At 37.4% G+C, this 26,756-nt stretch overlaps 1 protein-coding gene across 6 annotated transcripts in view; it reads right to left on the bottom strand.

The window, feature by feature from the left end:
* NLGN1 (neuroligin 1) overlaps positions 1 to 26,756 on the bottom strand; it is a 307,956-nt gene that overhangs the window by 187,277 nt on the left and 93,923 nt on the right. For 3 of the 6 annotated variants that reach the window (XM_051626754.1, XM_051626753.1, XM_051626757.1), the window contains exons 3-4: positions 9,509 to 9,568; positions 634 to 786 (exon numbers count right to left, since the gene is read on the bottom strand). In XM_051626754.1, the coding sequence (XP_051482714.1) occupies positions 634 to 786; positions 9,509 to 9,568 (213 nt within the window). The remainder of the gene's footprint in view (positions 1 to 633; positions 787 to 9,508; positions 9,569 to 26,756) is intronic. The other 3 variants (XM_051626756.1, XM_051626755.1, XM_051626758.1) reach the window with 1 other exon arrangement.

Genomic DNA, 26,756 nt, shown 5'->3' on the forward strand with positions numbered 1-26,756 from the left:
CCACAGAAATCTACCAGCAGCATCAGCACATCTTATTCGCTGTGTTGGAAACAATCAAAAGTAACTCTATTCACTCTCTAATTTGGCCTAGAAAAGAAATACTGGATGGATTTGAATTATACCCATAACACTTTTCAAAACTGCTATGAGGCTCAAAACAACCAGGTAAGAAGTATAGCTCTTATTTAATAATGTTTTCATAACCTCCTTAGCTTTTTCAAAGTATGAAAAAATCACGGTAATCAAAACTTAGTCTCGTTCTTCCAAGAGAAAACCCTATTGTCCATGACAACATTTTTTTAAAAAATCTAATTTCTCTCTCTATGAAGTAAGGCATCACTGATATTTGCAGAGAAAGAGAAATCTTCTGTCTGAACAGCTCAGCAATGGGAACACTAAAGCATGGCAGCAGATTCTCAAGATAATACTTGCAATGTCACAGTATCTCATCGCCAGCACACAAACCTCTTCTGTGACAAAGAAAACAAACAAAAAAAAGTGTTTGGGTTTTTTTTAATTTAAAAAAAACAAAACAAAACAAAAAAAAAACAACCAAAGAACCTGACATTCTCAGGTAGAACATGAATTGCATTGCAGAGAGCAGGGATTAACAGAAAGCTGAAAGCTTCTTACCAAGCACCCCAAGGCGATAGTTGACTGTGATGACTATCACATTCCCATAGCTTGCTAGAACACTGCCATCATATAAATTTCCAGTGCCTTCCATGTAGGACCCTCCATGAATATACACCATCACAGGCTTAGGTCCCCCACTGTCCCGAATGTCTGGAAAAAATATTAAGACACATTTTATCTCAAGAAATTAAAAAAACAACCAAACAAACAAAACCAACATGCAATATTTTAATTATTATTTTTTTTTAGTGAGGTTCTTTTTCTTGAAGTGTTTCTCAAGCAACATTTTACATAAGGAAAAGGGCAGGTGGGCAAAAGTGTTTCTTTGTGGCTCACTTGTAACTGAAGTTCATATTTTTGAAACACTTGTTAGCCTCAGAAAAGGGATTGAAAATGGTAACATTTGCTCAAATGCAATGGAGCCAGGATCTGATTTGGTTCCTGCTGAATTTGACCTAAATTGTCTGCTAACATCAGTGTGAGCTCATTTTGGCAAAACCTGAGCACCTCTGAAAGCTCAGCTCATCCTTCTGTTCTTTCAGCTAAAGGCAATTCAGTGTATTAAGATCAACAGTACTTCTCCTCATACATAAATTGTTGATTGCTTCCAGTATGGTAAGATCAATAATGTATTAAAAGGGTGTCAGAGCAGCTGCCTTTTGATAGGTCTGAAGTCTGAGTTTTCAAAAAGTATGTGGAAGCTGTGGACTTCAAAATGATGATATTTGTAACCTGGGTAGCCTGAAGTTTAAGGAGTGTGGGTAGTTCTTATCTTAGTGAATCGTGGAAAGAACTATGTTACACTTGAAAAAAACCAGCTGCCTGGAACAATGTTTGTAATTCCCAACCAAGCATACAAAAAACTTTGTAAGGTTCTCGAAAATGACACTGGGTGCAGCTAATGATTTTACATATCAGAAGCTCTGCCATTCTCTCAGACAAGAAAATTAGATATTGACATACTGTTTTGAGTTTCTTTTTAAGGAAGACATTGATTTGGGTATCCCTCCCTCCTATCACAAAGTCCTATTTGCAAACTGATGCATCTGCTCAGAATAACATGTTGAATTTCAGAACATCAGATCTGCTTGTAAGGAAAGTTCTTAAGTGTCAATTCAAAGCAGCAGTTAGAGGTGGGTAATATGTTTTTCAAAAAGGTTATTTCTGTTGGACTGGAAAGAAAACAGCTAAAGTGCAAATCTAAATTTTTACATTGAGATTAAATTGTATTTTGATCTAATTTGCTAGGTGCCTGAGTCTCTCCTACTGCCCAAGTCATAATATTCCATGCTAATAATCCCTAAAATTCAAGGAAGACAATGGCAACAGAGCATTTGAAAATTTCCCACTGAAGCACTCTTCTGCATATTCGAAGTTGAAGATTTTTTTTGTCACCATGACAGTATTCAAGTGACTTCCTTGATTACTCACTTCAGCTTCTGAAGAAATCTCAGTTGTATTGTTTACTACTTTGATTTGCAGGAATCTTAGGTTAAGAAGCTTTCAAGTAAGCTCTCTGTAGAATTATCTGAAAAGTTTCTGAAGCACTGTGAAGAAAACAAGGTGAGGGCAGTTATGCTAAAAGCCCTGATTTCTGAATTTGCTGAAAAAGATCAGCACAGATGTGTCTGTTTAAAGAAAGCCAGTTGCTATTATTTGATATTGATCCTAATTTGAAGAAAATGCCAGAACAGTCAAGATCAGAAAGTGGATCATCAATACTGGAAGTACTAGAACAATCATTTATTCAAGACCAAAAGGATGATAAAAGGTTGAGCATGAAATTGCTTGTATTGCCTTCCTCATTCAAGCATACAGTAAGGGCTTTCCAACATGTGATTTCCAGAATGCAAATCTAAGGGGATTATTTGTCTTCATTGTCCACAGGTTAGAATTATGAGCTCCTGAGATTTAAAAACTACATAGTGCAAAAAGTATTTTCAAATTCTTATACTGCTTTTCAGTAGATCATTTCTTCATAGACTATGCTTTTCTTTTTTTTTTTTTAATATACAAATATGGAAGCAATAATAAATTATTAATCTGAAATCACTGTGTGAGTGTTCCCAGCAGAAACTGTACACAGTTAATTGTATGCTTGGTCTTAGCACAGGGGGAGACTGTCTCAGAATTCTTCTTTAATTAAAATTACATAGAATTATAGAGCACCAACTGTGAGTAGTAATGAAATGCTGGTAGTACTGGTCTGTTTGTCTGGAAAATATTGGGATATTTAGAAAAGAATGAGTGCCCTTTATCTGAGAAAGAAGTGCAGCACATTCATGAATAAAATCTGACATATAAAGAAGTGATTCTGTGAGTAAATTCTGTCTATACCATACTATTATTTCCTACTACTAATATTCTTGAAAATATTAGAGACAGATAAAAAAGACTAATTTGCAGCTCTGCCTATGGCCATGTCAGAACAGATGACATGCAGTATGAATTTTGCTCATGCTGCTTTGCCAAAGTCATCAGTCTAAAGTGAAATCCCTTCTATAAAAGAAAAATTGTGCTTCTGTGTGTTCTTTCAGGCAGCAAACTAGTACTGGAGACATCTGTGAGGTTATGCAGTTCTCAGCTGAGGCTAGCAGGACTGTGGGCTACGGATTATACAGAAGCTGTGGGGCTCTCTATGCAAAGAAGAGAGATCACTGTATTATGGTCTGACAGGCAGTGGGGTTTCATATCACTTGCACTCTATAGCCAGGAATATTTGAAAGGTAGAAATATTCAGCTGGGAGAGTACTGTTTAAGTGCAGACCTTTTTAAACTAGTAATTGATCTTTAAATAGTAAGATCAAAGGACAAGAGCAAAATTTCAGCCCACAATCAAGAACTGATTCCTACCTGAAAGCTAGTCAATGTTCCCATGTGATAACAATCATAATTTAAAATTAAAATGGAGGAATATTGAGATAATAATCTGTGAGAAACTCTGCATTAGTTCAAAAGTGGCAGAAAGATGTACTTTACAAAAGTCCTTCTTGGAGTGAGGTGTCCAACACAACAAAGAAAAAAACCTGAGATTTTGGCACTTGGATCCTTCTCAAAACCTGACCCTAAATGATTCAATAAGTTTTTCATTTTCTCCTAGAAGCTAGAATCAGTCCTTTGTGTGCATGTGCTGGAGGCCCCTCAGCAAACTGTAGTTACACTTTCTCACACAATTATTAGTTACTCATGGATTGGTTACCTAGTTAAGTAGTTATTTGTGGAAGCAGCTCATTCTGAACCTGAAGAATCAGGGTGCAAACGTAGCAATGCTGCTAATAGTCGTAGGTTTACATACTGATTTAATTTAGGTGTGTACTGTGCTTTTTACTACCTTTTAAGTGTTATTTTAAATAAAAAGCAGACACATGAACATTTTCAAAGATAAATCAGAGATAGTGCTGTTCAAAATCCTTCTCAAATTCAACTGTTCTGTTTTTATTGACACAATTTTGAGTGCTGTGATTTGTTTGGCTTTAAATTGCTAGTTCATAAACATCTAAGTAGGTCTTACTGTATAGCAGAGAATGCTCTTATTTATATGACATGCATATTAACTTACTTATGATTTCCATCATCTCCTCTCTTCTGTACCTTCAAATGTTTGTCACATCTCTTCATTATGTCTGGTCTTAATTACATTACAGGCAATTTAGGAATAGGGCTGTCTTTCATTCTATGTTTGTTACATCACACAACAGGGAACACGGTCTGACTGTGAATACCAGTCACAATTGTCATATATAACAAAACATAATTATAGCTTCAGTCATTTAAAGCTCATGTAATTGGCCACATGACTTAACAAGTATAATTTGCAGGGAACAATAAAAAATGGGAAAGGAAGAAAGCCTACCTGGAGACAACTTAGCACAAAAATATAATTAGTTTAGCACAGATGTCACAAGCAGTGTTTTTCCAAATGTTATAAGAAAATATGACATTTTTATCCAGCTTATTAAGTAAATTTGGGGTTTTGAACATGAAACAACACTGTAACTGTGGAAAACTTTTAGATTGGCTGCTGTAAAACCAATGTGTTCCTTACAGATAATATTCTACAGATATTGTGTAGTGCTTCCATAAGGTTTTGTACTAATACATTTAAGTGGAGCATGGTATCAATCAGTGAAACTCTTAAACATTTAAAAGCCTTCTGAATGTATTTGACCTTTCAGTTCAAATCTATTCGATGCCCCATTAATGTCATGTTTTTAACATGTGATATAAAACTAGACTTCCTGAGACTACTAAAGGACCTACTGAACTTCTGTTAGGAGTGGCAGTGAAGTTCTAGACATGTTTCAGAGTTTAAAATACAGCCTGTGCCCATCAAGCTTCAGAGAAATAGAATGGCCCTTTTTTTGTTTGTTTCTGTAATCTGTCAAACCGAGGGACCCTTCAGAACACTCTCAAACACTTGGTGACTTTATCTGAAAGTGATTTGAGACCCTGATGGAGGACTGTATGAATGTATATTCTAACATTTTTAAAAGCCTGTGCTTTTACAGATAAGCATCAGGAGCAGATTCTCATTAGAGTAGGACCTGAATAGCCAGGTAGGTAGCAATTTTGAATTATTAAAAGATGATGGTTAGAACCTGAAAAGCTGACAGACTCTTCACTGAACAAGCAACACTTGGCTGTGTTAAAAGTATAATGAAGGCCCAAAGAGGCGCTTAAATTAAAGGTCTGTCAAAATTTTTACTATGCACATTTTCAAGTATTAATAACATCACTGCAAAAATTCAAGGTAATCTCAACTGAGGTTCTCAATGTAAAGGGGAAATATAATTGGAAAAATTTAATATGCAAGTGACATTGGAATCTGTACTTAGGAGTTGGAATCACAGAACTGACATGAATGGGTGACAGGATGAAGAGGAATCATGAATATGTCTGTGTGTGTCAGTCAACAAGTTCACCTGAAGGGGTAAGATCTGTGCTACTCCAGCTTGGTTGGAACTCATTAGAGGCTATAATTAAGGCTGGAGCATGTGCTTGCTTTGCGAGGTAGACAAACATGTTCTGCTGTTTACTGACCTCTGAAGTCCGAAAACATATCAGTGCCAGACAGAAAACTTGGTTCCCTCCTTCTTTCTTACCCTGGCCGTTGAAAGCAGACAACATGCTAAACTTAGAAACCCAGTCTATTTTAATACTAATGGAGTGATAGTGGGTTTTTTAAGAAGATCCTCAATTCTGAGATGGGGTCTTTTGTGCCAACGACACTATAGTCTGTTAAGCATAAGAAGGGCTTTGTACATGCCTTCTGCATTATTAGCAATTTAAAAATTGAGAGGATTTTTGTTTTCATTTAAAAAATGCTCTGTACTCAAAGCTTCCTTCAGTCAGTGAAGTCAAATAGCCTATATAAGACAGAGCATCAGACTAAATGACCAGAATCATCACAGTTACAGCCTGTGACCAAACAGCAACATCTGTTCCTAATCTGTCTCCTTTCTCACATAAGAGATTCGAATGGAAAAACAAAGGGTAGAAACATCCAGCAATGACAGTGCAGACCCCACTACTGAGGCATGCACTGTCAGTTCTCTGCTTTACTATGGACGTGGTGTCTGCATTCCTCAAACTCAGTGTCTGTATTCCTCATTTCTAAAAATGAAATAATAGCATTCCTGCTGCAGAGGGATCCTGTGAAACTGAATACATTAAAATCTGAGAGATGCTCAAACAGCATCGGGGACTAAATAAGGATCTAAGATTGACAGATGGATGTGCTGGTAAAGTGTCTATGACAGAATGGTGGCTAAGAAGAATTCACTTGTGAGCACTCATTCTTGGATACTTCATACAGCACTAATAACCTAGAAGTCCAATTTGATCCCCAAGTACATAGACTGATTCATGATTTGTGTTGCTGTATTTTAAGTCATGCTAAGAATTTTAGAAGATAGGAACTAAGGGTGCATAAAGAGTCATTGATTTTTGCTATAGCCAAATTAAACCAAACTAGACTATTACCTTACCAAAATTAAGACTGAGATATTAAGATCAAAATAGTTCACTTTTTAAAACTAAGCCTTGTTTCTAGACTGGGGGAGGAAGAGTTTATTCAACTGCTGAGCCACTTAGCATTCAATTTTACAAATGCCCTAGCTATTGCTAACCTGCATGTCAACAAATTGGCAAATCCACCACTGACATACAAAGGGAAAGCCCCAGTTCTCACTGGTTGTAGTTGCTTTTCCACTCTTGTTTTTGGTGCTTGCTAAAGTAGTTCAGTACTTCTTGAAAATTTCAGGTGCGGACATGAAAGGGTTAAACAGAAACAAGAATTCACCCAGACTGGGGAAAATAGACATTTATATACTTTCTTACTTTTCACACATTTCACATTCATAGAATTTGAAAACACCTTCATTTTTATTTTTTTTAACAGCAAATTTGCAGATCATTAGCTGGTAATGTGCACTACAGCCTTTGGGTCTTTTGAAAACAAAAATGAAAAACGATCTAATTAAGCCTGGTCTACTGGTTGCAGCACATACCAGAGATCCAAGTTTGATTACTGATTCCAGTGCTTGTGCTGGCAAGGTTTGGACCATGATACTGTGGTAGTGACATGTGGCAGCAGATGGGAATAGGACTATTGAACACTGTTTTAAAATGAAATTTCCTAATCAAACTCTGATGTTTGAGTGACACGACACAGAACACTTTCCAGGCATTTGATCCAAGATGCTGCTATGAAAGCTCTTTCTTCAGGAAAGGTATAATATAAGAAATAGAAATAGCAGCTCTGAATTTCTTAATACAGAAACCAGCCTGGGCATTTAGAAATCACTGAACATTTTATGGTTATGAAATGCAGTTGGTTTTCATCATGTATAGCCCAGTCTCCCTAATACTTCATTCACTTGGGTATTTCTTTTCTTTAGTCTCCAGTTAGTAATTTGTGGATTTTTTATTTGGGATAATATCTACCAGAGTGCAAAAGGTGAAAGGTTTGATGGCAGGTTAGCAGAAATCTGGACACCTAAGTTGGCTTTTTGCTTTGCCTCTCTCTTTCTTGCTCCTCCTACCCAAACACACATCACTTGAAATTTGTGAATTCTTCAGTTCTGCATACGCAACAAGTGCTGGAACGCCAACACAGAGGCAGAGGTTCCCAAAATGCAGGTCAGGACATCCCATCCCACTCCCCTAGCGGGAGACAGTGAAATGCAGGGCCTCAGCAGACAGGGTTTCTACCAACCCAGCAGTGTCTACTGATCATAAAAATTCAAATTTGTCCTCTCTGTGACTCTCAGAGGCAGTGAAGGTCTAATTACTAGATTAATAACCCTGGTTTCAAATGGTTTCTTAAAACATAATGTTAAAACAAGACAGACACTTTTACAGTGGCTAATTCAATATCACAGGTCTTGGAGAATACATAAGAATGTCCCTTGCAATATTTTGTCATGAACTAATTTTGTCAGGAACTAATAGAAAAATTACTTGGCCTCAACGAGCTAAGAGAATCTGAGTTATCACACTTAGCTCTGAATAATATGAGAGCTTTCAGAGAAGATTTTCAGTTAGGTTCTTCATGCAAACCTTGGGCCAACTGGTGGGCTTTCATTCATATGTTTAACTTACAAATTCAGTAGAGAATTGTAAATCAGAAGTATAAATGTGTGGGTTTATTTGTAAAGGCTCTGTTCAGTAATTGGTTAACAAGTTAAATACTCATATTTGCCTTCCTTCATCTTTTGTGATAAGACTGCACATTTTTGTTTGATAATGTTAACGTTCTGTGTGATGAAAAAGTTCTTAATTAAGAGCCTTGTAGTTTACAAGTTAAGATTCATCTAAGAAGGTACTAAGGTATCTGGAAAAAAACCCCAGATATTAACAGAGAAGCAAGTAGCAACTCTACCAGGCTTATGCTGTAATTTGTTTTACTCATTGACCATAAATATACAGAGTATGTGTTTAAGATTCAGAATTTTGAAGCACATCAACTTGAAGGGATGAGACTGCCCAGGAGAAAGAGTCCCTTGTTACCATTTTCACAGCCCTGAAAAAATATCAACTCTGCGCAGCTTATGCGATTAACAGACATAATTCATCCACAGAATCATATGCGTGACATTTCCAGGTTTTGATTTTGCTTGGTAATAGGGTTTTCTGAGGGCCAGCACAAACAGATAGGCATCTGTATGTGCTTGTAGAAAACAGAAGGGATCCAATTCCTTTAGAGGACATCAGTGTAGCTCCATTGAATTTACTGGTGCTGCACAGAGCCTCACCAACTGCCAACATTGCCTTCCATTCAAGGGCTCCCTCCCTTCCACAGGGAGGTGGGCCATTCCTGCATTTATTTATATTTGTTCATGGCAAGGTAAATACAGAAGGTTTTGAATTTAGGGAAATGCAGTTGCTTAAGAGACACTTTCTAAGAATTTTCTGTCTTTTTCCTTTTATAAACACAACATTTTATATGTTTATCAAACTGAGGTCAGTGAAAAAAAAGAAACATCTTCGTACTTGGTGAAATACATAGGGTTAGAAAACATGCAAAAAGGTGTACAGAGAAACTTTTAAAGAGTGTTAGTTTAAATAGTATGGACAAAATTCAGTCAAAAGGTGGGATGCAACATATCAAAAGTCGATTTCAAGAAAACAAAAAAACCTCCTCTTTAAATATTGTTACTGTTTTGTATCAAAACGTAGAACTTAACAACATTCTTTCTTTAAAAAAATTAAAAATATATATATGTATAACAACAAGCAAGAAGACAAAACACATCAAAAATGGGAATAAAAAAAAACTCTTCAAAAGAAGACAAGAAGTCAAAAAAAGAGGGGAGAAAAAAGATTTTCAGGGATCCTTGTCATGCAAATCAGTTTGGCGGCAAAAAAATACCTTCATCTTCAGCACCGTCATTATCACCTAAATCATCTGTCTGTTTCTTTGTAAGGGGACCTAGGATTAAGAACGGAGAAAATGGAGGAAAAAAGACAATTCAAGAATATACAAGACTGAGGAAAAAACAGTGAATATTAAATTTCCATGGATGTTTCAAGAAAAACATTTGCAGGGAGGGAAATCTTAGTTTATAACAACCAAATTTTTCATTACGTTTTTCAAACATTACAGCAAAACCTTCCCTAGGGGTATGGCTGTTAGAAACATCTAGCACAAGAATCAGAATGCCCAGTGCTTTATTCTTTTTAAATGAAGAATCAAAACTTGTTTACTAAAAGCATACCCATCATAAACTATATTTATCCACTTCATTGTTGTTTTTGTGGGTTTTTTTTCTTTCATTTTTGTTGTTATTAGGAATAGTGGAGAGAAGAACTGCCAAATTACTTCTTGCATTTGATGCAATATGATGGCTCATAAATGTCTTGACAGTTGGTTAAAACAATATTTTCTGTGAAATGCTAATTTACATTTCCAAGTTCAACCATTTAAGCTCATGCTTTACAAAGATAAGTGTGAGTTTATTTTTATTTTTTAAATTTTTTTGTTTTTTTGGTCTTTTTTTAATACACTCATTACATTCTCTTTTAAACAGAATTGTAAATTCCCTTGAAACCTTTGACTACCTGCTGAGATATTTGTAAAGAACCACAAAAATCCATACAGCAACTAGAAATAAGAATGAAATCCTAGATCAACTGAAGACAGCGATTTTTGCCACTGATTTCAGTGGGGCCAGGATTTCATGAACAGTCTACAGAAGTTAAATTGAATATGGAATTGAAATTGCAGCATGGGCAAAACACACAGTATAATAATTCTTTATTTCTATAAATTACAAAATTCTTTCATGCCCAACATCTGTATTATTAACAATTCTTAACAGATTAGTCGGATTTTCCAAGGGGGAAAATGCCTTCTCCTTTACTAATAAGAATATACACCAGAAGGAAAGTCAAAGGCTATTCTGAAAATAGTTCCACATATACTTTACACACTTACGCACAAACAAAAGACAGTTGAAACTCAGCATTATCTTTCCTTTTTTTTCAGAGCTGTCTCATTTCCATGACATTCTGTAATTTGCATGCAAAAAAGCAATCAGTACAAACACAGGACTAAGTAAAAAACCAGAAAATGCCAGCCAAGCACAGAGTAGAAAACAAGAACTTTCTCATGCATAAAATAGCAATAGACAAAAACAACAACAACAAAAAGGAGATGAACAGTACGTGTTGATATCTGCAGAAGGTGTAGGCAAGAGACATGCATTAACTCTAAGCACTGTGAGTATTAAAACATTTGTATTTGAAAAAGCTCTCTGTTATTTCACAGGATATTAGTCATTTAGAATTAAACTTGTTGTTTATCTGAAAAATACCATGTACTTGAGTGATGTATTTAAAAAAAAAAAAAATCATAAAATGTTTGCACCAGGTGCTTGGATTTGAGAAACAGAAACAACCCGTGAAGTACCGTGAGATTTTAACTGTGAACACAGGAACTGGACCATAGTATTGAAAACCAAAGCTGAACACCTTAATTACTGACTCAGTCAGGAGTATAGTTTTAATTTCATTCTAAATACAGAACACTAGAATCATGCATCATAAATTAAACATGAGCAATTTCATAGTCACACCTGCAGCAACCATTCTGCAACATAGTGCAGAACCTAGGTGAATGTAATAGCTTCTCCTAATGCCAGCCCTGAATATAACATTCATAATACATGGTGTCTAGAGAATGTGGCCCTATTCAAATACACACATTCAAATGTCTTGTTGTCCAACATTCTCACACTGTAGCAACTTTACTTCTGAAAGAATAAAACTGGAAAAGTAAAAGATGTATGCAAAAAAATAACAGAAATTTCATGGTAGGTTTTCAGCACGGTGAACAAGAATGGACTTAAAATTCTAAGAACTATGCACTTAATGGAGCTATGCACTTAATAATGCAGAGCCAGACACAGCCAAAGATACATATATACTTACACAGTTTTAATGGCTTCTTGTTATCTTTTAAATTTTTAAAAGTAACCAGAAAAGAACAAAGTAGCATTTGGAAAGGCAAACAGCACACATTTCTCCAAATAACTTGCACAGAGAGGGGCAATTTCTTCTCTGGATTAAACCGAGAAAATTTGTTACATTTTTTTTACCAGCTGCCCTTTGGGAGGTATTTTGTACAGATCACTGTTCCAAATCTCAACAACACAGTGCATCAGACACTTCAACCCAAATGACTGATCTCATATCATGTCTGATTTTACAATACTGTGAAGCATAATTGAGGCTAGCTATTAAAAATAACCTAGGTAATTTCAGTATTTATACAGTTGTGAATTTCTCTGAAAACCATAAAAAATTATAATCATGTTGCAATACACATTATATACAATTCCTTTCACAAAGGGGTTGACCTATGTTCAAGCTGCCACAGATCAGACACGCTTTCTAACACAGCTGTGTATCTGTTTCACAATACAGGGGCTCTGGTTGTCACCTCCTCCAACCAGGAGGACTCTTAGCTGATGGAGATGTGGCAGACCCACCAGGCACCCCTAACAGTCTTGTAGTATGAAAGAGATGACACGTGTTTTCTGCCCCAAATTCACTCCAGCTAACTTAGAGAAACACAAACCAAAAAGCTTCAGACAGATTTTCTGCTTTGAGGAGTTACAATCCTATCTGATGTCCACAAACCAAAGCAGAGTTTGGTCCTCATACACAGGCATGATACTACTTACCTATTATCTGTACTTTATGCACCTATATAAGGATGCTGTTAAAGTCGGAAATTGCTCTGCAGACCCTAAAAGAACCATCAGCTCATGACCCATTGTGCACATGGCTGTCTAAACCAGCATACAGCAACATCAAGTGGTTCAATCTGGAGTCCTCAAAGAGGAAGCAGGGCTCGGAGCTTGACTGTTTATGTTGCATTGCCTGTTTCACATACAGCTGCTGAAGAAATTTTCTGAAATCACGGAAACGATATTAAGAGAAGTTCTGAATTAGATTTCCACCCATGTCAGCAGCAATTCTAATTCTAAAATCTTCAGAATCACCAAGGCCGGAAAATACCTATAAGATCATCAAGTCCAGCCTATGACCAGCACCATCACATCAGCTAGACCAAGGCACTAAGTGCCACATCCAGCCTTTCCTTGAACACAACCAGGGACAGTGCCTCCACCACTTCCCTGGGAAGTCCATTCCAATGTCTAATCACCCCCTCTGTGAGGAAGTACTTCCTAATATCCAACCTAAACCTCCCCTGGAGCAGCTTGAGGCCGGGCCCTCTTGTCTTGTTGCTGGCTGCCTGGAAAAAGACCTGGGCCCACACCTGACAACAACCTTCCTTCAGGTAGTTGAAGTGAGTGAGAAGGTCCCCCCTGAGTCTCCTCCAGCCTAAACAACCCTAGGTCCCTCAGCCTATCCCTGTAAGACTTCCCCTATAGTCCCTTCAAATTCATCATAAATGGCTTTTGCTTCTGATTCTCTGGATAACAAGACTACTTTGACAGCATTGCTGTGACTGCAGGATCATAAAAAAGACTGACCTATTGAGTCCTTACATAGGAAAAAAATGCTGAAACCACGGCCAGATAAACAACATAAAAATCTTAGGGACAGATCCTACAAAAGTAACAGCAATAGCCTTTTCTAAGTAAAAATAAATCAGGACTGAAATTTCTTAGTAGATGTATATTTTTCATGAATTTTCTGTAGGTTAAATTAATATTCTGCAAAAAGTTTATGATTTTGTAAATTCAATATATCCCTCAAATATTTATTTTTTTTTTTAGTCATGACTGTTTATTCGATATATGATTCTTCAAGGTTCTTCCATCATTTTAACACCCTTTTCAGGTAACAGAAACTAATATTAAAAGTACTGATACTAAGACACAATGGACTAGGAACCAACGAAACAAAAAAGAGTGCACACCTTCTATAGAATTATGATTACCCAAAGTCTTTTTTTCTACAATTCTTTCTGGTTTTGTTCCACTCTAGCTTCTCTTCACCTTTCACGAAGGCTCACTTATTCCCCCTCCTTGAGTATTTTCCTTACAAAAATGGGCATAAACTACAAAAATACCATTTTACTGTGTTTGAGACATAAGCCTTCAAATATATATGCTGCCTTATTGTCCTGGCCTAAATTTGAGGAAAAGTTCATGTAAATATTAACTAAGTAATCAGGTACCTCAAATAATGTGGGAAAGAGAGGATACTAAAGCCTCTAAAATCTTGATGCAAAGTCAATTTCTTTATCATGAGGCTCTCTAAGGTTTGGTCTCTTCTAGCCTCATGTTGCTGCATACCCATAAGTCTCATTAATGCTAATTATGAACCCTAAGTCAGTTTAAAATGGGGAAGAAGTGATTCCTGCATTGTATGTCTCCTAAAGGCAGTGAACAGTCTTGCTACAAAACCTAAAGGAGTGTAATGTGCAGAAGGAAGTTCTTACATTATTTACAGTATTATTCAAGAATTTATTCTATTTGTATTGCAATCAATGCTAAGGAAGCAACATGATGCATTTTAAAATCTCAATAGTTGACTACTGTATGCTTGCAGATGGCTTTCCTTGGCTCAAAGGAAATGAAATAACATACCTCCTGTCCAGTTAGCTAGAGAGTAATTATGCGCTCAGAAATAATTAAAGTCCAGCCATATTAATTCTGGTTTTTATCATTCCCTTTGATGAAGGACTAAGGTGCTTTAGCTCCCAAATACATTAAAGCTGCTTATAAATTCTCTATGGTCTTGATTTGGCAGAAATTATCTGTGGTCTTTTGGACGGTGTGCGTGTGTGGGAGGCACGGAAGCTGTGGATGTCGTTAGCTTTTTGGCCTGGGAAAGCTGTTCATCATTTTAAAAGTCATCCTGCAAGTTGACACCATTTTGTAAAACAACAGTACAAATCCTCTAAACTTAATAAATCTGGGTTAAAGTATACAGCCATTGTTCCAGCCAGAATGTTCTCCTTTGGTAATGAGAAAAGTGGGAAAGAGAAAAAGAAAAAAAAGGACCTTTTACATTAGGTTAAGTAGACTCCATGGACCAAGTAATTTAGAAATCTCCATAGTAACAATCATTCCTTGAGTTAGAGTGTCTGTATAAAAAGGGAAAGAAATGAGATTAAGGCTGACTGCTGAAATGGGGATTAGAAAAAAATCACCAAGTGGGTTGCAACACCATGGAATCTGGCAGTGCATGTTAAATGCATTTCTGTATTTACCTTTAAACTTAGACAAATTAGTCCACCCATCCATTGCTATTTATCCTTCACTAGTTCATGTTTTTAATTGAGCATTGAAGATCTGCAAAGTGAAATTACCTCCACTATTTAGGCCCCACCCTCAGATCCAAATATAAAATAAGCAACCCTTTCTTATTTCAACAGTCATCTTTATGCAACTGACTCCCAACTGAAAAATCCGCACAAAACTGTGCTGAATTATCACAGTCTAGCAGATGTTAGCTGAGGCACAATAACATGTTGTACCTATCTCCTCTTTTTAATTTAAAATAAACTAATGAAGAATTACAATTAACAATCTTCAGACCTCAACATTTTCAGTGAAGAGACATCAAAAATAAGTCTTCTATGTTGAAATTAAAGCATAACTGTAATGATTTTTCTGATAAATGTAGTGACAAATTGGAAAGATACAGCCTAACAGTCATCTGATGAATAATTTGATAAAATAATCTTTCATTTGAAAATATGAAAGCTGTCAGCACAAATAGAAAAACTAGCATTCCTTACAGAAGGGAGATCTTGAAGGTAAATGTGTCTTAAAAAAATACTTAACTGAAGAAGTATCTCTTTTTATTATCATACTTTGCTGCAATAGATGAAATAATCTATTTTCTATTTCCCCTTATTACTGTCTTGTTTACACCACATGCTCGCTCACTTCCTTGTTATTACTCTACCTTAAATTCCTGTTATTTTCATATTGTGCTTATTTGTAGAGTATGAACAGGGCAAAGCCCTGGTTGACTTTCCTTTTAGATAACAACATCTGCACTCATGTTTTAACAACAAAAGACAGCACAAACCTCAGTCGTTTCACATCTTACTACCTGATTTGTGATGACAATCAAGTACTGTAATTAGAGCTGCAAGTAACTCAAATTTGCATCTGGAGGTGAATGACAGGTGCAAACTGAGCCCACAAAAGGGTTGCCAACTTTCTTTGAAAATTTACATGTACAAGTGCTTTGTCACTGAAGTAGCTATTCTGACACTTCAAGACTAACTCCTGCTGTGTCGTTTATAACACCATATTGCTGAAGTGTCACACAGAAAGAATGTCTAATCCTAAACCTCTTTACTCACAAGATTAATCACACTGGCTGGATCTTCATTTCTCTTAAATCTGAAGAAACTTCATTACTGAACACTAGATTTGTGTGAATTTAAGTGAGATCAGAAACTGGGAATGTAGGCAGAGTTTTGCTTCTCTGCTTCCTCTTTTTAGGTGCAGCCTGGAACTCTGTATTCTCAGAAGTGAAGGCACTTCATGCTCACAAGTCCTGTGGAGAGCAGCCCAAGTCATAGAATCACAGAATGGTTCGGGTTGGAAGAGACCTTAAAGATCACCTAGTCCCAGCCCCCTGCAGGAGCACCAACAACTCTCACTAGACCAGGTTGCTTCAAGCCCCATCCAACCTGGCCTTGAACACTTCCAGGGACGTTCACAGCTTTCCTGGACAAACTGTTCCAGTGTCTCACCACACAGCAAAGAATTTCTTCCTAACATCTAATTTAAATGCCTTTCACTTCAAAAACATGTCACCCTTAGCCTATCACTACATGCTCTCCACCTTTCCTGTAAACCACTCAAAGCTTCATGTCAGCTCTCTTTAAATCCCACACCTTTTGCAATACACCACTCTACAAATCCAGTTCCCTTTCTAGAAGGCTTTTGGTAACATGATCTGTCTTGCATGGAGTCATGCAGCATTACTGGAAAAGCAGGCAGATGGGTACAGACTGCTGGGTGAGCCACGGTGCCTGGGGGCTTTCCACAAAGCCAAGCTCAGCCCTGAAGCTGCACACAGTGGGCGCCTCTTATCCCTCTGGATGTCTGTCTGCATTGGGCACCCTTACAGCATCCTACCTGAAGGCTGTTTGGGTGGATGAAGCTCCACTCTGCTCTGCCCCTGCACTGCAGTGCAGGTGCCAGAAGCATGAAAGAGATTTGCAAGGATCGGTTCAAGGGCAGCCTGGGTACTTTTTTCCTAACTTTCCATAAAATATAAAGCTAATAACCTAGGTGAGCTGCCTGCTAATCCCTACAGGGCTGCAAGGAAAACACAGGTAGTGCATGGAATATACTCAGTACAAGTAGGAAGCAATTCAGTGGAAAAGCCAAGAGCCTGATAATTATTCTAGATATTATGGCTCCTGCCATTTGTCTTAGCCAATCTTAGCCAAGAGGGAAAAACACTTATATTGGAGATGGGAGAGAAAGACATTCATTTATTTCCTTTCCATCGGAAGTATGGAAAGGAAGAGATGTTTGTAATAAAGCAGTGCCTGTCCCACCCAAGGGAACTACATGTGAGAAAAAGGATGCTTCAAACTGAGCAGGACTCTGCCAGCCAATGGTGACATAGAAAAACAAAGCCCAACAGTGCAGCTGGAGCAAAAAGCTCCAGAGGTGAGGAAGGGGCAGGTGACAGACGTGACAAATGACATTTGTAAGCTGTTATATTGCCTTTAGCATTAGCATTCACCACGTGAGTTCCATCTCACTTGCCTATATAAAAATGCAGCTTTTAACATTTTACTTACATTAATAATGCATATTGTTTTACAGATAGTCATATTCCTGCATGACATACTGCTATAATGAATTGAACGCAACGTTACCCAGCTGTTCCACCACCTGAGCTTTCAGATCATGAATCAATTCTCTCTCTCTCCAGGTAATGACTACATTCCAAGTCCTAATGAAGACTTATGCACATGCTTAACTGTAAGCCTCTGAGTAAGTTCTCCGAAGTCAACAGGCTAAAACTCCTAGTAATATAAAGATAGATCCACTACCATTAACAGAACTGCTCCTGTTTGCCTCTGGGCCAGGAGGTCACCTCAGGAATAAAAGTTAAGCAAGAATGAGCATCCCAAATTTCTAACTTTCCCCAATTATTCTGTGAATAAATCTAAACCACAAATACAATTTCACAAAATCATTATGGTTGCAAAGGAGCTCTGAGATCACCAAGTCCAACCATGAACACAAAAGAATCCAAAGAAACCTACCAATAAACAAACAACCCAAGAAAATCCCACAAAAACTCCCCCCACCAAAAAACACCCATAAAAAACCCCACAACCTCGGTCACTAGACCATGCCCTGAAGTGCCACATCTACATGTTTCTTGAATACATCAAAGGATGGTGTTCTCAACCACCTCCCTGGACAGGCTGTTCCATTGTCTGACCACTCTTTCAGTATGGAAAGTCTTCCTAATATCCAATCTAAACCTCCCCTGCCACAACTTCAGGAAATTTCCTCTGTCCTGGCATTATTCACTTGGGAGAAGAGGCCAGCACTCACCTCCCTATAACCTCCTTGCAGGCAGTTTTAGAGAGCAATGAGGTCTCCCCTCAGCCTCCTTTTCTTCAGACTAAACATGCCCAGGTCCTTTTCTGCTGGGCAGTTTTTCAAACACTCTGCCCCAAGCCTGTAGTGTTGCCTGGGGTTGTTGTGACTGAAATGCAGGACCCAGCACTTGGTCTTATTGAACCCCATACAATCAGCCTTGGCCCATCGATCCAGTCTGTCCAGGTCCTCTGTAGAGCCTTCCTACCCTTAAGCAGATCACCGCCCCCACCAAGCTTGGTGTTGTCTGCAGACTTACTGAGGGTGCACTCAATGCCCTCATCCAGAGCATTGATAAAGATATTGAACAAGACTGGCTCCAAAACTGAGCCCTGAGGGACACCACTAGTAAGCAGCTGCCAACAAGATTTGAACTCATTTACCACAGCCTTCTGGTCATCTCAGCCTTTTCCTCATCTTCAGTTAAATGCTCCCCCCTGCACCCAGTATGGGATGGAGATTCTCCCTGGCTCTTTTTCTATTGTTGATATATTTGTGAAAACTTTTTTTGTTGTTCCCTATGTCAGTCAATCACTTGAACTTACTCCCAAAGCTCTGCAATGAAATTAATTTATTTTTACAATAAATGCATTGCTTTTTTTAGTCTGTGTACATAGAAATGAAATATTACATTTAGTTCTACACCTTTCAACAAATTGCTTCCCAATTTTGAGAAAAACATTTACTCTTTTTACATTACAAACTTAAAACAGTGATCATATTTACCTTATGCAAGAGATTTGTAATTTTAACACCCAAATGTTCAGTTCCAAAAGGAAATGAAAAATGGTGATCAATATATCAACAATAATCTTTACTTTCTAAGATCTCTATAGTGTTCTTGTAATAACAGTGCAAGCCAGGAAGCTGTAACTTCATCCTTTGTATAAGGAGACATAGCTGAGAAAGCCACCATCAATTCAGGCAAAACTAATAAGGTTTGTTCTGGGTTTTGCTGCTTTTGTGCCTTTTGTGTGTGCTACTTTGTTTCAGACAGGTATGGTTGGCCATCTACAACAACATTATCAAAAAGCATTCTTTGCTACCTCTTGACTTAAATACCAAAATCTAAGTAAAATATTAATAAAAAAAATCTGTCTTATTTTACTTTTTCCTTCATTGTGCCTTTCTGTTCTCAGACTTTGAATGAAAAAGATTCAGCCCAAAACAACAACTGGACAAATAAACACAACCTTTGTAATCTTGCCCCAAGATATATTTCTCTGGAAAGAAACTAGTCCAGAGCAGCAGTCTTGGCAGGGGAGATAGCTTTGGAATTCTTGCACAAGTCATTACCTTTGCTAGGGACAAACACTGTCAGTCTGCCTTCTGCTGGAAAAGCCTTCTCCACAACTAATTCTATTAACTGGAGGGGCTGGTGTTACAGCAGCTATATAGTTTTGTTTATGGCACAGCTGAGCATACAGCCCAGCTCTCTAGAGACTCAGTTTCACAGCCTAAATAGCAGAGCAAAATGGTCTTCATGTAACCATGTAATTGAACATTGCAGAGAAAATCAAGTTAATTGTGCATAATATTTTCATATAGAGTTTGGAATGAAGTAAGTCCTCCCACCCCTCTCCTCAGTGTACTTCGTGTCATCTGGTTTTAAGCCAAAGGCTTTGTTTTAATTCACTGTACCACTGCAACCTGTGCAGTATTTTGCCACCTAGAAATCCACACTCTTGCATACCACAGAAATCATAAATAATGTGCAAGTCATGTTTTCTTACTTTTCTGAACGACCCACTGTCAGTAAAACTTCTCCAGGTTCCTCACAGAGCTGAATTTCTTCAGAAAAATGGTAAAAGGGAGGAAAGTGTTTTGTGTTGTAATCCAGCTCTCACACAAACACTCAAAGGGGCATGGAGTTCATAGGCCAAGCACTTTGTTGATCAACCTTTCAGTTCCCTTGTATTAGCTCCAAATCACTGCATTTCTTGCAGTGTTTTTGAGTAGTGCACAGAAAAACTGATTCTAAAACGACTGGCCAAGGTAGTGTCATGTATGCTGAGTCATGCACAGGAGGCTAAATTAGAACAGCACTCTCTTCTTTAATTGTAAAGGCTTGTCTTCAGCATTGGCCAGAACTTCCAATCATCTGATGCTGGTATCTAAATCATAGAGTTTCCTTCTTACTGTCATATCCAGGTTTGGCTCTTGTAATCTCAAGGACAGTGATAATGCTTCTGATACTTTACATCCAGCTACACATCCAGTCATATTTAAATGTCTTAAAATGTCTTAAAACATTCACATAACAAAGTTTCTTCCTGGAAGGTGCAGGTGGATGCTTTTATTTTAGTTGCATATGGCTATATAGATATATGCACACATGCACACTTACAGGCAGGTTCTATATGACTTTTTAACATAGAAGAGATTCTTCCTACAGATTTGAAGCTCTGAGCATTATTGAAATATAAACAGAAAGAAGTGTAAAAAATAATACTGATACTAACAACCTGGTGTTCAAAACTACAGTCTTTCCATTAACTTGGATCTTAAAAAGAATAAAGACACTTCAAGTCAAGTTTTTCAACTATTCAAAGCTTTCAAAGCCTCTTTAAAAGACTATTTAATTGGGACTGTGGTCACCAGCTTCTAGAAACCTATCTGTTCTCATTACCACACCTTTTGACAGAATCAAAGTGCATAGCTATGAGAAACGGTGATGGGAGAACTGAGGGGGCAGCACTTATGCAAAAGGCTGTCAGAAGAAAAGTGCCTTGCCTCACTTATTTTCTCATATTTACATACTGTATTTTTAGAAGAGCATAATTTTAGGCAGGAAAGCTCAAAACATCTCAGCAATGGAGCATTCACAAAACAAGAACAGCACAGCCAGCACTTGAAGATTAGTGGGATCAAATACTTGTCATAAGAAAAATAATTTTCATTTTGACATGTTTTCAATATTAGCATGGCACTTGTTTTGAAACTACAGTTGACTTGCTCTGCATGTTATACTAAGAATTCCCAAATGGATAGATAAAATCCTTATACCGAATGGAGCATGAAAGGAGATCAGCACATCACTTCTAATCTAGCAGAACCTACAGACAGGCAGTGATCCTTGGGAATACATATTTACCCAGCCACTGTTGACTCCTGTATGGACAGAAAGCTCAAAACCCTTCTAGGAGAAACTTTGCCTTCATGCTTACTATTTAATCATTGAATAACTTAACACAGAAGCTGGTGAACAGGAAATGATCATCAAAACAGAAGGGATTTACAAAATGTCGTCTTAGGACTACAATATATTATTTACAAAAAGCATAGAAAATTTAAGAGCAAAATGTCAGAGTAGCCTTTGCTTCCATTATGACAACAGCCATTTAGGTGAGAGTTGTCAGGTTTGGGGCAATATGACATTTCTAATTCTTTGTCTGCTGACAATAACTCTGTTCTCTGGAGGAAAACAGCAAAATGCACAGCAGATAAAAGCATAACATTTCTCAAAATTGGACAAAAGGTACTCAAATTCTCAGAAGTCTTCTTGCTTAGGATCACAACATCAGCACAGATACCAGGGTTTTTATACTGAGCCATGTTTCTCTTTTTTTAAAATTGATCCTACTGGGATAAAGGTACTTTCTTTTCCCTAACAAATACAGAGAATTTACATGGTAGTATCAACTAATAATGATAATCCAAGGTTTCACACATGGGTCCTTTTGATTACAAAAATCAGTAGCTAAATGAATATGTACACGGCATGTTGCAACAACTACACATAATATTTAGTTTCTTTATAATCACTTTAATTTTTTTACTGATAATTATTAAAGTTTATGTAAAAGTAGCCCCTGCATGACTAGAACACAACCTTTTTAGGAAGTAAGGAAGTTTGTGAGAAGTATTTCTGCGAATATCTGAGCAATCTTTATGACCCCTTAGCACATGAACCACAGTTAGTGAAAAAAATACCACAGTAAGCCAAGCTCCATCCTGCTGAGCAGAATGAATGCCCACAGCAAGCACAGCAAACCACTGCCACCAGAACAATACTTCACACTAACCAACCACCAAAATAACTGGGAAAAGTGCAAGCTAGTCCTGTAACAGACAGCTAGTGGCCTGTTCCTACCAGGCAGCAAAGATTGCTTTTGCTTATAGACCCAACTCTAAAGATAATCTTGGTCCTGGTTTTCACTTCAGCACCAGTAATGAGTCATTTCCATAGCAGGAGGCAAAAATTTGAATTTACAGTTTTATTATTTCAGTTTGTTAGCACTGTGGATTCAATAAAACTTTAGTAATGTTAGACAGATTCATTCCAGCTCTTCAGCTAAGGGATCACTAACTGAATGGCAAAGACATGGTATTTAATGTAGATAAAGGGAACAATCCCATTAGCTTCAATAGACTCTGTGAGCTTTTAACTCATGCCTTCAGATATATAGATGCACCAAGTGTAGACTAACTTCATGTTTTAGATGTAGGAGAAAGCCTTAGAAAGGCATGTGGGCACGGATGGCTTCTACATTTGCTGTTAGTGTGAGTTAAGAACAGTTTTTCTCCTGGGATTTTCTGTGTACAATTTTGATCTATCTGATGGAGAAGGACTAGATGTAGACATAATAGTTTGAAAGCAAAAGAAAATGAACCTAGCAACTCCCCAAGAGTAAATAATCAACTGGAGTTACTTTTATTCATTAAATCTGGTTTCCTGGAATCAATACTGTTCAGGATCATTGAAGAATGATATTAAGTAAGTCTTTTTATGTTAAAAGTTTTTGATAGTTCTATTCAGTTATCACTGTAATGCAATCTTATACATTTTTAAAGTAATTATTATAATCTGACTTCTATGTAGACAAGCCAAAACTGATTAACAGAAGAAATTGAATAGTTTTATATTGTCAGAAATTGTTAAAAAGAAGAGATTATTCATATTTCAATGCAAGGCAGTAGAAACAACTTTACAATTACTATTCTAGATAAATGAAAACCAATTATATATAAGGTAATTATTCACTGTGGTTGTGGACAAGACTTTAAATACCTGCATGCTGAGCTAGGCTGTGTCTGCAGTTTGAAATGGCTTTCATAGAAGTTACAGGACTCTTGACCACTCTCTTTCTCTGCAAGACTTTCAGCTTAACCTCTGACTTCATCCCACCCCATTCCATGCCATTAGTAGAGGAGTAATTTCTGATTTTTGCACATTTCCAACAGGCTATGGATTTTAGCAGACTGCAGGTATCCACTGCAATAGGCTGCTTTCCAGAACAGCTGTATGACTGACACCAGCCCAAATCACACCTGAGCTGGCCTTCCTCAGTCTGAGTAACATACACAGAAGCTTAAACTTCAGCAATGGTTTTAATTCTCTTGAAGAGCTGGGACTAACATCACAATAACATACAACTACTAATAGCATACAACAATCGCATACACAATAGCATACAACTACCCAAAGAGCTTCACACACACTGCAATCACATACACCATCCTTTGCAGTGTCATCCTTGGTCTCTTAAGGTGCCTTTCTCTGGGCCAGTGTCTTTCACTGGTACCACTGAAAAACAGAGCAATTTATGCCACAAAGTGAGCAAGTCAGAAGATGCGGGCATTTAATTAGGGATTTAAGTTCCACAGGGATATTCAAATTCAAAGGAAAGAGCTTTAGGAGTTATAAGCTTTAAAGACTAAATGTAGTTCCCCACATGCAAGCTAGGTGTCTAAATAAGCAAGGACAATGTCAATAATGGTCTTTTCAATAAACAAGGACTATGCAGGTAGTACAGCCAGTGGGGCCAACAGTACAATATCATACCCTAACGTAGACCTACACCTGTAGGCACCATGCACGTTGGTGCACTCCTACATCATCTCTCCTCAAACTACAATGAGATAGTTTGCTCATGCAGACAGCTACAGTGTGACCTCTGCATGACAGTGTCTTAACCTGGAGCTGAATCCCACTCCCAGTTTCCAAAAAATCAGAATTAGAAAGACATAGGCGGTGAGGAGTACACATCCCTCACATGAAACACGGATCTTTTTTATTTCATTTCTTGACATAATCCATTTTTATAGTTTTATAAAACTTGTCAGGTCATTGTTAATTTTTGCGTGGAGTTTATTTCATGCAGACAGGAAGAACTGAATTTTTAAACTCTCACTAAAGTGGACATACTGTGTAGAATTACAATGATATGTCTGTTACTCTATTGTCTTGAGTATTAGTGCAAGTCACTGAACGCACAGATGGGTGATTCAAATAATCATGTGTCATTCGCAAAATTCACTGAACCTTTGAAGTCTTCCAACTAGTTGAATCCATTATGTCAAATAATAAACTGCAGAGCATATTTTGGGTTTCGAGCTTGAATTGAAGGCCCCTAAGATCCTCCTCTCCTATATTCCTTCAGGGTAAAAATTCCATTACTGAGATCTATGAAAGTAGAACAAAATACCTAAAAACCTGGATCCTTTTGGTAGCATGAGGTTCTATATACTGTCTTGTTACATCCACTTACCCAGGCCAAAATGACCAGTAATTTTATACCCACCAACTAAAATTTCTCACTTCAAAAATGTTCCAATGTCCTTTTGCTAAAAATTTCATTTTATCTTTGACTTTTCATTTTCGTAAAAAGAAAATTGTGTATTTAATGGACCGCAGCTGCCTGGAAAGTACATATTTGATAAGCATACAGTACTAATTTGGAAAATGAGTATGATTTACTTGATGAGTCACAATGAATGTCAGTAAATATATATCCAAGTTCTTTACTAGTTTTGCAAGTTGTATTACATAGAAATCATACTTAAACACAGTAATATCTTGCCTGAATGGAACCAAAGCTAACTGCTCCCATCTTCCTTACCGCATTCATGCTTTTGGATTATGAAGTCCAGAAGTAAGATAATGCCAGAGAGTGCAAACATTGAATGCAACAGAGTTTTCCTGTTTAACCTACTTTATTGAATAGAAAACTCGTGGCAGGGCAATGGGGAGCTCCTGCTGCAGATAAAATAGCAGCTCCATTAAAGGCAGGCACCTCAGGCACTGGCCTGGCTATGAGTGATGGGAATACTCCCAGCTGCTCTCTCCTGCAGGCCCAGTAAAAGTGTGTCTGCCTGGTTAAGTGTCAGGAGAGAACATGGATATTGATTCCCAGGGAGAAGACAGGCTGCACCAAATCAGCAGGAAGAAAGTGCATGGACACGACTGCATCTGTGCCCTGGTGAACACCACAGATTACTTAACAAATCAGTACCTGGCAGGACAACCCTGTTTATCAAGTCTCCCTCTCAACTTTGTTTTGAGGAAAATTGTATGGAACGACTCTGGCAGTCTCAAAAACCTTTGGATTTTCTATATTTCAACATAAGGACAAGGAAGGCATATTCCATCAAGTCATCCTCCATTTGACAAAGCCATGTGAATGACTAACGCTTTGCCAGAAACACGACATTTCAGTCAACTCTGAAAACATACCCATTGATAGCACTAATTTTAAGATAATCAGGTGACTAATTGGGTGACTAATCGTGATTGTTAACAGAAAAAGAAGTTCACATTGTGATCAGAGGCAAATCTCAGCTACCAGAAATGCACTAAGCCATAATGATCCCATACTTGCTTCTTATTGCTAAGATAAAAAGCTGAAGTTTTGAAAATTAAGGGAAAGTATGTTCATTACCATCATAAATGATCAAGCTCTTTTAGCTCTGGTGATTATTTTTTTTTAATTTATAAAGAAAACAAACTTTTAAAAACAGTACACCTCAGGCTCAAAGAAGGCATTTATTTGAGCAGTTTCTCATAGAAAGTAAAACAATGACATGAAAATCACCTCATGGACGTAAGGATGGTACTTGTTGCATGGATGGGAAATCAAGGCCATGGTAATAATGTGGGAAAGCATTTAAGGCTTAAGCATTCAAACAACTTCAAATACACAAGTAACTCCTGTGAGTATCTTTGGATTCATCCTGCTCACATGAACAGGACCTTCAGAAGACATTGCAGAGAAAATAACTCAGAAAAGTCTCAAAATGTACTTTAAGGAAGAGGATAGAGGGAAAGGGATTTTCTGTAGATAGTTGCTGGTTGATTAAGTATTTTAACGATGCTGATGCTTTTCAGTTATGTTAATAATTACAAATTATTATGGTGCCTAAAGCTCTACGGAGAGCTTTCTAAAAAACCCCAAAACAATAACAAACCAACAACAACACTAAGATTGTAAACTTAAAGCTTAACGGTGCCTTTTTTTTCTAAAGTATTTTGCAGGACTAGGGACTAAGCAACTGGATAGCAGCAGAGTGCCAGGCAATCAAGAAAGAAATTCCAAAACAGCTAAATAAACCTTAGGACATCCTAACTAATGTAAATTGACATTTTCAATTTTATATCATTTCTCCTTCCTTCTTTCAATAGTATGATAGCATAGTTAGCTGTTCCAGTCACGACACGAAAACCACCATTTAACACATTAAAAATGCTTACATCTATGAATAGTTAAGTTAGTCAAAGGTTAATCAGTATCTGTGGAAGGGAAACGGAAGTTACTGGAGCAACATTTG

The sequence above is a fragment of the Apus apus genome, chromosome 8 (assembly GCF_020740795.1).
Source record: "Apus apus isolate bApuApu2 chromosome 8, bApuApu2.pri.cur, whole genome shotgun sequence".
Taxonomy (NCBI): Eukaryota; Metazoa; Chordata; class Aves; order Apodiformes; family Apodidae; genus Apus; species Apus apus.